At 37.0% G+C, this 15,881-nt stretch overlaps 1 protein-coding gene across 1 annotated transcript in view; it reads right to left on the bottom strand.

The window, feature by feature from the left end:
- TNIP3 (TNFAIP3 interacting protein 3) overlaps window positions 1–15,881 on the bottom strand; it is a 47,630-nt gene that overhangs the window by 6,657 nt on the left and 25,092 nt on the right. The window contains exons 7-11 of the mRNA XM_023519243.1: window positions 11,614–11,730; window positions 8,379–8,504; window positions 4,636–4,686; window positions 3,696–3,794; window positions 829–889 (exon numbers count right to left, since the gene is read on the bottom strand). Of these exons, the coding sequence (XP_023375011.1) occupies window positions 829–889; window positions 3,696–3,794; window positions 4,636–4,686; window positions 8,379–8,504; window positions 11,614–11,730 (454 nt within the window). The remainder of the gene's footprint in view (window positions 1–828; window positions 890–3,695; window positions 3,795–4,635; window positions 4,687–8,378; window positions 8,505–11,613; window positions 11,731–15,881) is intronic.

Raw genomic sequence — 15,881 nt, 5'->3', positions numbered from 1 at the left:
AAATTAGAAAATAACTCATCTTCAGCTTCTTTAGATAGATTGAAATCTTTGGAAATTAATAAGTTAGAGTCATAGCTGTGTGTCATGAGACTTCAGACACATAGAAAACACTGATGGCTTCTGATTATATGTGATGAGAATTAACAGTGGTTTATGATCATAGCTCAGTTAATACAGCCCACTTCTGGATGGCCATGTGAGGTCCTAGAAACAATCAATAGAAATATAGCAGATTCTAGAAAAAAGGAGAATGGTAAACTAAAAAAAAGGTAAGATAAAAAAGTATTCTTAGTTATGAATGCTTTATAGGTGACTTGTAGTTTTTCCCAGCATCCTTCGAGGTGGGTGTTGTGGGCAACTCTGTCCTAAGCTAACAGCTCTGTCTTGGAGTCTGACATTTAGTCATAAGGGAACCCAGTTCTGAGCCTTTGGTTTCCTCTGTCTGTCTGCCAGTGACATTTAAAACATCTGTCTAGCAAACTCAACCTGGAATAGAGGATGTGCATCTGTCCTTTGTAATACCATCACAGAGCTTTGTTGTTGTTGTTGTTATAATACAGATATGCTTAAAGTTTTCACTTCTAACCCCAGATGGAATTCTGAGCCTGGAACGGGAACAGAAGCCAGAATTGAGCTTCATGCATTTCTGCATTTGCACATTTTCTTTGTCTTCAGGAGTTCAATTTAACCCCAGGTGCATCGAATTAAAGTTGTGTGTGCAACACAACTTTATAGTGAGTCCTCCCTGAGTACGAATGAATATTTGTTGAGTGCATATCCCGTTAAAATGTAAACATGAAAGAACGTTCAATGCAGCTGTGGTCTTACCATTCGCCTTGTGCTGTACATCTGGCGGAAGCTGGTCTAGCGCATACCACTGATAGTCTGGCTGTGCAGAACGATAAAACATTATTGTAGCAAAATGGACTTCAAACAAAACAGAGTGGCAAGTTAAAAAATGTCATCATGCTATGTGGCTTTTATTAAGCAAGGAACACAAAGTAATTTCTATCTAAAACCTGTCGCCAATCTCACTCATCCGGCTTACCGCCCTCATCACTACCACCATCAGTGCCCATCCCCTCTGAAATCCATTCTGTTTAGTCAGAATTTCTGCTACTTTGGAGTTGAGACAAGTTTTCTTTTTTTCTTTCTTTTCTTTTTATTTTTTTGAAAACAGATGTGTTTTGGATATCTGCAGAAGTATAAACACTTTTGTAAAACTTACTATAGTCCATAAATAAAATATAGCAATTTACTGTCAATAAATATGCTTTAAAAAACCCTCACCCTGGAGGCAATGAGAAGGCCAAGGAAAAAATACAAGTTTAATCTAAGTGTTCTAGTGGTTCAAAGAAGAAATCTGAGCTAGGAATGGGGACATGGCATACAGAGACTCAGGATGGTGAAGCAATGCAAATCTTTCCTTTCAGAATGTTCTTCAGCAGAACCTGTTTTCTAAATTGCTCCGACAGTTTAGTCTAGAGAGACTAGATTTCTCTCTTGATATTTTCTCTTGGGTTTACACTAGTTAAGAACAGCTCAATATTGCATGTCAGGGAACATGTCAAACAAATCGCATGGACTAAACAATAACCTATAAACCTGAACTATCATGATAGCTTCAAGGCCAGCATCTTTGCATTTGATTTCTTGAAATGGAGCAATCTCAGCTTTACCTGGTCACAATATAGGTCTGTTTTTCTGCTTTGAATGCTCACCCCTGCCTCCTACTTCTGTACAAGACACAGAATATAGATCTTCTGTTCTATTATTCAATTATCTCCTAATGAAAATTTATCTAACATGAGCCAATAGGGAGCATTTGTGAGGCTGCCAGACCACTGAAGTAGCCTGAAACGTTCAATTACCTGCCAAGACACCGAGAAATGCTGGCTTTACTACAGTCTGACCTCACTTTACCCCCACTCAGGCACCGAGGCTCTTGGTTTCTTTGGCTTGTGAAAAAGCTAAAAGAGGAAATGAGATCACCTCTGTTTTTTATCTTCTCGTTTATTTTTAGATATCTCAAATAACACATAGGATAAGTGACGTGAGCCTCAGTTTTATATTCTAGGAGACTTGCCAGAAGAAGGTAAATATACGGTAATGTTACCACCATCACTGCACGTGATTGGCTCCAGGCTGAGCCATAAGCAAGAAACATGGAATATTCTTTTAAAATGAACTCGGAGTATAACAGTAAACTCTACTGTTATACTAAGATTATTATTATTTTTTTTAGCTGAATACTGCTTGAAAATGTAAGCCATTATACATGGCTTGGAATCCTTTTCTCAAATATAGATCTTTATTTGGTGATAAGTTCATGGGATCTTCTAAATGATGAGAAGTTTACTGAGCTATAGAAAGTGAACTCTTTTTTACTTTCTGTAAACAAAGATTGACAAAAATAGCCGTTTTTCCTCCTCAACTTGAATGAGTTGTTGGTTTTATGCTTAACCTTTTACAAGAATATTTCTCCATTTCCCCAACCTGTAGTAGCTAACTCCTGAGGAAGTTTCTTTTCATATTTGCCATAATCTTAGTTTACGTCCACATTCTTGAAAAGAAAATGTAAGGAATGACAGCTATGTTTGAAGATTCCCAGAAATGCTTTTAGGAAAGACTGAAAACTAAGTAAGCAGGTAAAGAACCAAGAAAATGAGAAAATAACTGGTAACAACATGAAGAACTAAATTCTCAGCAGTATGCTGTGTCATACCAGGGTCAAATGAGAGACACCCATTAAATCCTGACATCTTTGTGCCACCCAGGGAAATGGGCTTTGAGTCACACTCAAGTACAAAATTTTAAAAGGTTTCAAGTAAACCACTCGTTCTCTGCAAGGGCTTTGCCAGGAAAATCCCAGTTAAAAATCTCATTTTTTTTTTTTTTTTGCTTCCTTAGAAACACAGTTAATAAAAACTAAGGGGTGAACTGTCTAAGGAAATCTAAAATGCAGAAAAATGAATAATTCTTTTTCCTGGATAAAGTTTCTGTTTATGTAGGCAAAACAGAGAGTAGATACAAGCATTACGATTGTGGAGAGGGGGTGAGTGGAATAGCGCTATTGAGAAGGGAAGGAAGGGTTCTTTGGGCCTGACTTATTCAGGTTGACTGTCCAAATCAATTCCACTCACAAGTAATTGCTCCCTGTTCATTTCATTTTTCCTGGGCAGACACAGCCATGGAGAACAGTTTAAGTGGGTCACTTTTTCTTGGATCCTATAAGAGAATCCTTTCAATTGGAAAACGTCAAAAGGTATTTTGTACACATGCAGCCATATCCATAATAGTTCAATGTAAGTTTACAATGTTAAAAAAAGCATCTCATGTTTTTGTTTGGCTATATCTACTTTGCTTTTCTTTATACATAAAAATGTCCTTGGAGTAGTGTCAGGTATGCCAGTTGAAAATGACCCATATAAAGTGTTATACATTTGTTTAAGAAATCTTTACCTCAATTTGATATCCTTCAGTTAATTTATTTATATCTATGTGTCCTGTGGATTCAGTGTCTCAAAGATAATTATATTGTACATTGACCATTGGAACTGTAAAAATTAGAGGCTGAGAGAAAATAGAAGCTCTTTCTATAGACAATATTACATGCCCAAACTCCAGAGATGCACATAATTTTTGCTAAAGAGAATACTAAACATTTATGTGTCAAAATGAGAACTCTTACTTACTGGATGCTCCTGTGGGTTCTGCACAGCCCCAGGGCCAGTCGATCCCCAAGGATCCCGCAGATGGAAAACCAAGCCACAGTTACAGGTTGGGAAATACATCTGGGGAGAACAATGTTGTTGGTTCACTGGCGGCGGGTGAAACCGGGGAGTCACAATGACACTTGCTTATACAAGGTTTGGTTTCAATCTTAAGGTGTCATCTAATTTGGAATAATTCTAACATAGATTCAGGAATGATGCAAATGAGAATCCTAGGCCAAATTTTGCCTAAAGTGAAGCTATAATCATTTCTTCATCTTGAAGAAATCAGAAAGCATATAGAGTTAACTTTTTGTGTCTGAGTTATCTTCACAGAGGATCCTCACTGAAGAAAAAAAAAAACATCATTGAGTCATAAAATAAGTTTTCTTAGATTTCAGCCAGAGACAAGTAAAGTCCAGAGAGGAAATTAGGAATTAAGAGAAATAACATTTATCCTTTAAGACAACTGAAGAACCCACGGGATAGAACACTTCAGTGACTAAGAAGACATGCTATTTTCTTGAAAGAAGCAAAATCTTTGCTATCGTTTTCTACTGCAAATTGTATGAGCAACTGCAAGAAATACCAAGGAAATGTATTTCCCAGATGTTTGTGGATCTGTGAAGTGATGGCCTTTTGAGTGAACACTCACTAAGGCTTATGCTACTGGAAATGTGCTCTGTAAAGCATGTGTTTTTCATGAGTGTTAGGGTTGAAAGTCTTTGGTGGTTCCTAAGATGGTCTATCTATTGATGGTTTAGTTGATAATGAAAAATATGGGTTGTTCTAGGCCATCTGTAGCAGAGTGTGCCTTTAATTAGGACCATGAGAAATTCTGTATCGGGGAATAAATGTGTGAGTGAAACTTAAAGTTGCCCTTTCAACCATGACAAGAGGGCTTACGTAGCCACCAACATACCTGTTTTAATTGTTTTTCTAGTTTTTCCTTCTCCATCTGACAAGCTTTTATCTATGGAAAAAACAAAGGTGTTTGTTTATTGGGAAGAGTTCATGTCATTAGTTCCAAAGATACTCGTGACCCAGCTGTCAATGACCTACTCAGAAGCTCAAGGGCTGATGCACTGACAACAGTAATGCCAACAAAAACAGTCACATTTCAGATTTTCCACTCATGCATTGATCCCATCTTGAAATTTCCAAATGAAGTTTAGAAAGTTGCATAGTTTTAAATGTTATTCCAACTTTTTGAGGCCACTATAATTCTCTGTATTAACTTGATCTATTTAGGTTAGATATAGAAACAGCTTCCATTGCTCACCAAATGAAGTTGGAATTGGTCATCTTAACTTTCAAAAGCTTCCACAATAAATATTGGAAGTTGTATATGCACTTAATACAGAGGCCAGACACTAATCTAAATCCTTTGGATATAATAACTTATTGAATCCTCCCAATGCCCCTGTGTGATACTTAATATTACTATCTCCATCTTAAGAGATGAGAGTGTCAAAACTTGAGATGTTGAGTAACTTATTCAAAGTCATACTTTATGACCTCTCACTATTAAGGCCTAGCTACATCCAGCAAAGTCACTGACCCTCCTGGGTTCTCCCCATGCCCAATACACCTAGACCAAGCTGATTTTTATGAGTGTTTTTTTCATGCCATCTTCATCTCTATACCTCATGTTCCATATCCCTAAAAGAGGCAAATGTCTCCTCCTGTGTGATACTTACCCAAGTCCCACTCATCAGAATTATTCCCTCCTCCCATGGTCCTCCCTTGTATATACTCCCAGATAGTATGTTCACTATCTGACTTAGTGCAATGTACACTATGTATAGTCAATTCTTGCTACTGGCAGTGGTTATATTCCATACAGTCAGTGTAAATACTGAATTAGTGAATACTGAGCCATTGTTCCTAGGGGAAATTTAGGCTGCAGTTCTTGTGAGCCTCTGGTCACAATATTTTGTCAACTGATCAATCATAAACTTGTTTTATATGTGATTCTGATTAAAGACACTTTAATATGTATTGTTGATCCATTAACACTGAACTCACAGTCAACTGCACTATAACTTCTGCCTGAATAAAGTTTATCTAACACACATTTTCTCTGCAATGGCACATCACAGCTTTCATGCACTTAGGAACATGGACAGCACTTCAGTACTCTGCTTGGTGGCCATTTTGTTGAAATTTCAACAAAACCCACAAAAATGTGAAAAAGAAACTTTCTATAGAATAAGAGCTGAAACAAGAAGTCAGGGCATCCCTTGTTTGATCTCAGCTGGACATGTGCATGTCAGTGACTCCGCTTCCCTGCTGCTCTGCCCAGGTTTGAGAATGCATTGTGAGAGCACCACAAACATTGATTTTGGGGTGAAAAATATTTACTGAGTTGGCAAATCCACATATATAGAATTTGCAAACGTTGAGGATAGACTGTATATGTCTTTTTTATTATATTGTGAATTCCTTCATAGCAAGAACTGCTATTGGTATTTTATTTCTCTAAAGTATAAAGCAGAATGCCTTGCAGAAAGAAAGCATTGGAATTAAAGTCCAAGGAACTGAAAGTAGCATTTAACTATATAACTAAAGAAATGGCTAAACACATGCCCTTCTAATAGAGTAAAATAATTTATGACATACCTTTGAGTTATGACTTGAACTAGATGTTTTTATAAAGACCCCCCCCCCACTTAACCCTGAGAACAATTTTGTGAAGTCGTGCAGTAGGTATCGGCATCCATGTTTTACAGGTGAGGATACTGAGAGTGGTTAGGTAACTTATTTTTTAAAGACAGAGGTTTTAGAGTTAGAAGAAGAATTTTACAGATCATCTAGTCTAACTTTGTCATTTTATAAATGAACAAAGGGAATCACAAAGAAGTTGAAGAACTTGCTCAAGGTCATACCAACTGAGTGTTAGAGTGTTGGGAACACCAGGTCTTTCCCCGCTAAATTCCTTCTCCTCCTCAGCACCTTAAGTATCTTTCCCTTCACCACATTGCTATTTTACCATTATTGTTGGTTTAAACACATCCTAGTGATAGAATGAATATATTCTGGTATGTAAGCAAGTAGTGCCAGAATGATTTCACCTAGAAATTCCTTTAAAAGTCTACTTGGACAAAAAATAATATACTTGTGCTATTCAACTAAAGTAATACCTTTACTTTTTATTATATCATAGCATTTAACCTGCTGTACATATATTTAACCTAGATCATCAAATCATCTACTGTATCTCCTTATGAGTTCTATTGTCCTCTTCCCAGAGGGAGGAATACTTTTGAAAAATAAACAATTGGGTTATAATTATTTTAAAGAAAAGTTTTGATGTTGTGAGATAACACTTAGATATTATTAAGTTCCTTAGTTTATATGCACAATTATACCCTGTAATATTTAGAGAATACATTTATTCTGTTGATATAAAGCAAAAATTACTTTACAGGTGACACAGAAAATGATTTGTGGATTATATAGTATATACCAATACATAGATGAATATACATTCCTCGCTAGAATGAAAAATTCGTAATGGCAAGGACATTGCCAGTCTTATATACCAATTTATCACCAATCTGAACTTAGTAGAACGAATAAAACTAAAATATACCAGGAAATGAAATTATTTATACAGTCACAACTTAAAAGAAATTAAGGATGTTTTGCATCTAAGAAATAAACTTTAGGGAGATTACTGTACCATTTCATAAGCTACTTATTAGGTTGCATAAATTATTTTCAGAAAATTACTTAATTATATTTTTGCTGTTATTTTATTCCTCTAATTTCTTAGAGAGGATGTTCTGCTGAAAGTTTTTTTCCTTGTAAAATCAGGAATTTCAAGTTAATCCTTCAATAAAAATCAGAAAAGAAATTAAGGTTAATTTATCACCTACTTTGTATTTGGAGGAGGAAGGGGATGACTAATAGTTTAAAATTTCTTCTAAGACTAAATAAGATTCTTAAAGCTAAGAGCAGCCACAGCACATTCCATAACTTCCTATTTATTCAAAAGCATTGGATAATTCTGCAAATCCAAAATGTTACATTTCATTTTTTTAAGCCAGAATTGTTTTAGCTACATTTTCCTTCATTAACATCAGTATTTACCCATCAGCGCAACTTCCTCCATCTACTTTAATCTATCCTATTACATCCAATTTTAGCGTGCTTACATTTAATATATTCTATTTTAATAAACTGGTGACCGCTATCTGGCTTCCTTGAAAGTGCTCCAGTTACATTAAATCTGAGAACCCACTGAACAAAATTCTCAGTTTCACATGTAAATGGTGTTTAGAAATATGTACGTTTTTGGCAGACAGGAGCTTTCCCACATAGCTCTTCAAAGAAAATGACTAGACTTTAGAAACCACTTCATTCTATTTGAGTACTAGGTAGTTCAACTCTTATTCTACCAAGATAAATATTATGAGAAAAAGATTAAAGAACTGTATTTTATAAAAGACTTTGGAATCCAAATTCTTGGTTAATTCTTTAATAAACTGAAGTTAAAATATATGTCTAGTCGTTTTCATCTCCTTACCAGATTGTTTAAGAATGATTTTGTCCCAGCTGCTAACCTCTCAAGAAAATCCAATGTCAACTAACAGAAGTCAAAAAGTCTTCGTTAATAAAATACATATATCCTGGCAAATATTATTTTGTTTTGATTTGTACCTGAGAAGTCAGCCTGTTCAACTGGGATTGAGACATTTGATTAATTTGCTGTAGCTCTTCTTTCTCTTGATTAAGTCGTTCTCGGTCTGATCGTTCCTTTTTGAAGTCTTCTTCATATATTTGCACCTATGAAACATTAACTGCCTGTTACTATTAGCTTCCTTTACGTCATTTAAATGACTTCCTTAAGTCATTTAAAAGATTTCAGAAAAGCTATTATCTAGGCCTTTCCAACCTGAGACATTTCTACCCTCTTTTCATAAATATTTCTTCATGGTGTGATGGAGAAATACAAATGACAACCTCATTTTATCTTTCACCTTGGTTAGAGTGACAATTCTCAACATTTTCCTCTTTGAGCCTGTATCAGGAATTCAGAAATATGCCCCATTACAAATGTGCAGTTAAGATGCATATGCAGAAAGTCATCAATGGAGCCACCCCCAAACTAAGAAGATGGGTCTCCCATTGGGAAACATGAAAAACTAATACCTGTCATTGTCTATATAAAATATGAACTAAAACATTACTATAAACTCCATGAGTAAGAGTGACGCTTGCACATGATGTACGCTATATATGAGCAACCAAGATAAAATGTCTGAACATAGCCAGTGTGTTTTTTTCCCCCTGCAAAGGAATACTGGCTAGCACCAACAGTACTTTAAGGTTGAGAATTTGACAGAGCTTTGACACTGTGTATATTACCCTTATTCTCTTTATGCATTTATTTTCAAGCTATGGGGGTTAGACAATGAAGTCTGTAAACTCATCCTAGAAAAAGTGTTAGCCACCTTGTTGATGAATATCACTATGGTCATCACATGACCAAGGAGACTCCTTTGAAGAGGACTATAGTGATATTCAGCAACGAGGCATGTAGCACTTTTTCTAGGAAGAGTTCATGAATTTAATTATTATATCTGATGGCCATTCCATTAAAAGAGTTCCAAAATTGCTTTGAGCTGTATATCATGAATCAGACAAAACCTTGATACCTAGGATCTACAGAGAACTCAAATTAATCAACAAAAAAAGAGACTATAATCTCATACATCACTGGGCAAGAGACATGGATAGAACAGTCTCTAAAGAAGACAGATGAATGGCTAACCAACATATGAAAAAATGCTCATTGTCCTTCATCATCAGAGAAATGTAAATCAAAACCACCCTGAGCTGCCACCTAACCCCAGTGAGAATAGCCCACATCACACAGTCTCAAAGTTACAGATGCTGACATGGATGTGGAGAGAAGGAAACACTTTTATACTGCTGGTGGGACTACAAGCTAATGCCATCTGTTTGAAAGGAAGTATGGGGAATAATCCTCAAAGAACTCAAATTAGACCTCCCATTTGATCCTACAATCCCATTACTGGGCATCTACCCAGAAGAAAAAAAATCCTTTTATCATATGGACATTTGCACAAGACTGTTTATTACAGCTCAATTTACAATTGCCAACTGTGCAAACAACCTAAATGCCCACCAACCCAGAAATGGATTAATAAGCTGTGGTATATGTATACTATGGAACATTATTCAGCCATTAAAAAACATAGAGAATTCACATCTTTTGTATTAACCTGGATGGAGGTGGAACACATTCTTCTTAGTAATGCATCACAAGAATCCAATGTACTCTATTCTAATAAGACGGCACAAGGTAGGGGATAGGAGAATGAGAGAGCAGGGAGAGGGGAGGTGGGAGGGGAAGGGGAGGCCACAATGTATGGCACACCTCGTAGGGGTGGGACACAATTATAAAAGGGACTTTACTTAACAAATGTAATCAATGAATCCCAAACAATTTAAAAAAATGTCATAAACAAAACTGCTTTGGGAACTAGGGAAGGGTCAACTAGGCACTGGTGATGATGCATAGCTTCCCAAAGGGAGTACTTCAAAGGCGACTGTACTGATATTTAGCAACAGCACATGCAGCACCTTTTCTAGGGTGACTTCACAAACCTAATTACCTGACCTCACGTGTATATACTCCTGAATATAATGAAGCAGATTATTCAAATGAAATGTATGACAGAGAAAACCCAACTTCACTATCAAGTGTTACGGAATGTTTGGATCTATTTACAGATAGGCTACTTCCTGTGAAATACTAACAGTAAGGTGAATCACAAAAATAACACCATTTCTCAATTTTGTGTGTGTGTGTGTATTACTTCAAAACCCTTGTAATCGCAACTTACTCAGAGCAAAACAATCAACAAGAATACTTTCCATCTCTTTGTTCTGTGACAGCGTATCCCCCACTACTAATACAGGTTATTATTGACAATATATGATCCAAGGATTAGGATTCCTATATGTATCCTGTATTTATTGATCCTGCTATCAACGGTTCCAGCTTTTTACCTGCCTTAGGTTATTGAACCTCCCACAGGAAAAGAGATGGGATATGCATGGTTGGCCCCTCGGCTAAGTGAACCCCCGCTGACTGAATGCAATTTAGGCACAAGTACTTCAGACTGTGCTATATGCCTGCAGTTGCATGCTGCCAATAGGTACGGGCAGAAAGTGCAGGTGCTCCTTACTCTTGCTATCCACTTGGCAACAGTGTGGGGTTGGGTAAGTTGGGAGGAGGAAGCTGCTGTGTGTCAGTAAATTACTAGGTGGTGCTACCCATAGCTGGCAACAGCTGAGCAAACTTGGCTGTTCAGTGATCATACTCAGTGCAAAGTATTCTCTTTGAAATTGCCCCTACTAGTCAAAGGCCTGGAGGCCAGCAGCCATAAAATCACAATCTGGCTGCTACTATTTTCTGAAAAGGTTCAGAATTTGGAATAGTAGTGAGTTTAAAATAAACCAGGTCTACGTGAAACTCTCTAGACTCAATGCTAATAGACTCTCACCTAAAGGTTAATTAGTATGCCCCTCTTTTAACCGATCTTGGGTAAGCCATTTAATCCAGCTGAAACTCAATTCCCTCTTTTATAAAGTGTGAGAGTGAATTCCTGCCTCTATTCTTCCTATCCAGCCTTAAAATCAGACAATTCAGGCGGCGCCTGTGGCTCAAGGGCAGGGCGCCGGCTTCATATGCCAGAGGTGGTGGGTTTAAGCCCAGCCCTGGCCAAAAACAAAATCAGACAATTCTAATCAAAATAAATGCAAAAACTTGTGACACATTCTAAGCAGCAAGAGAAGTGTTCAAAGGAGTGTGAAAAATGAGCCCGATCTTCTCCTTGTGCTTATGCCGCTTCCAGATCCTCACCTGCTGCTTGAGAACTTCCATTTCTGTTCTCATCTCTTCATGGCAGCACGCTTCAGACTTCCTTAAATAGTCCTCAGGAGATGAAGAACACTCTATTTTCAAGGCATCCTGAAGAGCCTAGGTTAGATGAGCATAGTGTTGATCTAAGACTTCCCATATTATATGAAACCCTTTATAATTGTTAAAATCATTTCAAATGCACCCAAAGGTTGAATTTCATTTATGAGGCCGCCTACATTACTTTTTTCTGATTTTTAATATATATTTACGAATCTGTCTTATCTCCCTGATGATGCCTATGCTCTTCAATCCTTGTTAATATTCAGGGGTTTTGGTGTTGGACTCTCCTCCACCTAGCCAACTAGGAAAAGAAAATACATCTATTGCCTTTTCTAGATTCTCTGGCCTAATTAAAAGTAACTCAATAGATGACACTCAAATGTTAGGGAGCCTCAGAGGTAGCAAACATACCCACACCTAGATAGAGCCCCTCGAAGATTCTGAATTAGTAGATCTGAGAATAGGATCTAAGATTATGCTTCAAAGATGATTTTACTGGTCCCAGATGATGTTTTGAGTAATACTCTGCTATATAACTGCACCATGTCCCCAACAGGAGAAAGGAAAATACACAGAAATGTGAGTCTATGTGGATTCATTATCTACCAGGTCTATTATGCTGCTCTTTTGCCCTGACCTACCAAAGTCCTATTTATTTCTTGTTAAAACATTCTTTAACTCACTACAGGGCAGAGAGAGTTCTCTGCTTTATCCAGCATAAGTTGATCTTTTTACTGTGGGAAGAGGAGACTAAGGAAATGAGTGATACTTATGTTCACCAGCAAGATTATCATCCTTACTAGCTTCTGATGGTCTCTGTTTACTATATTTGGTCATATCACAGGAAAGACACTGCCTCTATTTTGAAGACTTTTGGATCATAATGAACTCAATACAATGACTTCCAAATATTGTGGTGGAACACTTCTCATCCTGGCATGGCCTCAAAGCCCACATTACGACTACTTGCTCATTATCGAAAGAGTCCTCTGTGCAAATAGAAAAGGTTCATTTTCAGAGCCATAAGAAAATTTCACTTCCTTTGTGAGTATTTCTTCAGTGGTATCTGTTTGGTGATATTTGTGGTAACTTGCTCTCCTGCATGATGTGGTCATAGAGATAGGAAAGGAAAAGCAAATTAGTGGTTTTGAGTATGTGTGGACGGACCGGGAATTTCTTAAAAGAATGTCTTAGAGTCTATAAAGACTGTTTAGTGAATGACTGTCATTTTTTAGGAAGCTGTATTAGAAATAAAAACTTTTTTCTTCCTCTTGGAAGAATTTAAAGAAACAATAAAAGGGGCGGTGCCTGTGGCTCAAAAGGGTAGGGCACCGGCCCCATATGCCAGAGGTGGTGGGTACAAACCCAGCCCTGCCCCCCCCCCAAAAAAAAGAAAGAAAAAAAAAAGAAACAATAAAAGTTGTTTAATAATTTATGTTTGTGAGGATTTATGTTAAGCCACTATGAAATATCAGAATAGTTTAAAAAATTAAAAAATGTTTGAATACTAATAGAGAGAATCTAGGGTGGGGTGAGCCAAGTGAATGATGGCAATCAAATATGCTGGGTCCTTATTCCATACCTACAGATAAAGTCCTTTTGTGAGTCTTGTTATTTTTCCTGGTCTACTTTCATGCTAATCAGCATTCCAGAAAATTTGCAAATGTGTCATAAATGAAAGTGAGTCCAATAGATACTTATTCCCTCTTGCAGTTTCCCAGTTTCTTTGAACAAAAACCTGTAACCTATTCTAGAATAGATGTTTTCTATCAGCGCAGTTCTACTAAGCAAACCTACCCGTGTCACACTAGTGAAATGGCAGACAAATCAATTTTGCCCGTGGGCGGCACTGGCTAACTAGCCTCAGATAATTTTTCTCACTTTGGCTAAACATCTGGCTTTTCCTCAAGAGCTTGATGAAAATAAGACCCTTGGGTATTTTACTCAAAGCAAATAAGCTGGTTTGAGTACATATAGTTGGGTGAACTTCTGAAAACCTAAGTTAATTACTAAGCTGACATATTACAAATTATTGCTGAAGGAATGGGTCAGCAGGCAGTCAGCTTATACGAGTAGGATAGGACCCAAATTCCATGCTGTGATGAGCGGTGTGTGCAATCAGCCACTGAAGCCAACATTTTGAGTAATTTTTATAACAGTGGTAAAAAGAAAATAAAAATATTTGTTGTAAAATAGAAGAACAATAGCCTCTTACACTTCATTAGGTTCTAATATATGTGCTAACCGAGAAAAAAAACCTTTTCATATCTATCACTTTATACCTGTGTTTTTAAGTGACAATTTAAGGTGTAGATGTGTGGGATAAATCTCTTCTGGCTTTAAGTGTCCTTTTACTTTCCTTACTATTCAAAATTAATGTATTGCCATTGACACATAAATCTTAGGTTCAAAATTGGCTATTGAACACATTGGATGGTAGTGAATCAAATTTATTTATTCATCTATTCTTTCATTTACCCATTTAAGGGATAGTTCAGAACTTACTGTAAGCAAACCCTATTCTAGGCACGAAGGAAAAAGCAGTGAACAAAACAGAAAAAAAATCTCAGGACCACATTATGACATTGCCTGTGAGAATCCCTTTCTCCATAAAACCACTTATTAAAACCATATTTTATAACTGTCTTGTTACAGAGACAAATGCAGTAGAACCTCTGTAAGGTGATCGCCCAAGGGAGACTATAACCAACTGGTCCACACAAGGAACTAGGCCTACTGTACAGACATGTACATGTGATGAGTGTGTCTGGTCTGTGAAAATTATGTCAACTTAAGGAGGTGGTCAATGTAGGGAAGTGGTCGGCTCTGGAGGCTCTACTACATGTATGAAAACATATTTTCAACAAAAGTTTATTTTTTCTTCTGATTTTAAGTGAAAGTAAACACCTTGATGGGCCCCTGTAAAGTATTATGGGCCCTAGATACTGTGCCTACGGTGCCTAGTGAAGAAGACAGCTCTACAAAACTTCTGCCCTTCTGGAGCTTTTACAATCAAGATTGAGAGACAGAAAACGAATAAGAGATTAAATGTAAGGCATTAAACATAAATAGTAATAAATTCCAAGAAAAAAATTAAAGCAGGAAATACCAGGAGTAGAGGACGTTGTTTTAATTAGGATAGCGAAGAAAGTCATCTTTGGGAGGTGACATTTGTATAGATATCTGAGTTTTACTTTAAAATTTTTCTCATGGAGATTTTATGATTATATTCACCAGAATGATAAAATTATTACTTTTCTAACTTTAAAATTTTTTCTGTGAACTATAACTACAGATACACAAACATGAAGTGTGCGCATGGACATAAGCAGGCAACCAGCATTCTTGGCTATTCTGATATCCACGAGCTTTATATCTTCATGGCCACATTTAGGGAAATGAACTAGAGAATGTAAGAAAACTTGTAATAGGGAGTCAAAAATGGGAGAGATTTTTAATATAATCTCAATTATTCTTAATAGTTCCTCTAATTATTTGTAGAAGATTTTCCAGCAGAGAATAAAAGAAAAAAAGATACATATTTGCCCTGGATTTGTATGTCTAAACACCGTTTTTCTCTCTCAGAGGAGAAAGAATATTGTTCATGAAGTCAATCTCCACGTTCCCATTTTCTTCCAAAGAATAATTTGTCCCACAAATGGACCTAATATAGGATCGCATCTGTTAAACATCCTATCAGCTAGGTAGGCACGTACTTAATGCTTCGAGGATCTTTAAATGACACTTCTAAACTCTGGTTAACTACAGCTGTGGGCACTCAGTCCAAAACTGCAGGGTTTAAGCACATTTTTAAGGCTAAACACTTACTCTTGTTTTAGAAGAAAGAATTTCTATGGCTTTGGTCATAAGTTATCTAGTTGAGAGATGCATATCTTAACCATGTGCTACCACCTTCTCATGTTCTGCATGAGGCTTGGTGCTTAGAAGAGTTAACAGCCAAGGACTCCCCCCCACCCCGCCCCAAATTAGTCAGACACCACTTCCTCCTAATAGTTAAGCAATTCATCCATAGAACAACACACACACACACACACACACACACGTCACCATCATTCTTTTGCTGCAATTCACGGGTAGCACCTTTGAAGAATTGAGTTGGAGCTGAGGTATTAAACCACTTGCACTTTCCTGCCCCCACCAATAAGGGTTAGTTTTAGGCTTGGGACAGCCACCATCTCAGCCTGGGG

Source organism: Otolemur garnettii, unplaced genomic scaffold (assembly GCF_000181295.1).
Source record: "Otolemur garnettii isolate 467f Iridium unplaced genomic scaffold, OtoGar3 scaffold00164, whole genome shotgun sequence".
Taxonomy (NCBI): domain Eukaryota; kingdom Metazoa; phylum Chordata; class Mammalia; order Primates; family Galagidae; genus Otolemur; species Otolemur garnettii.
The sequence above is the reverse complement of the archived record's forward strand: the minus strand, read 5'-3'. Positions and strand labels throughout refer to the sequence as shown.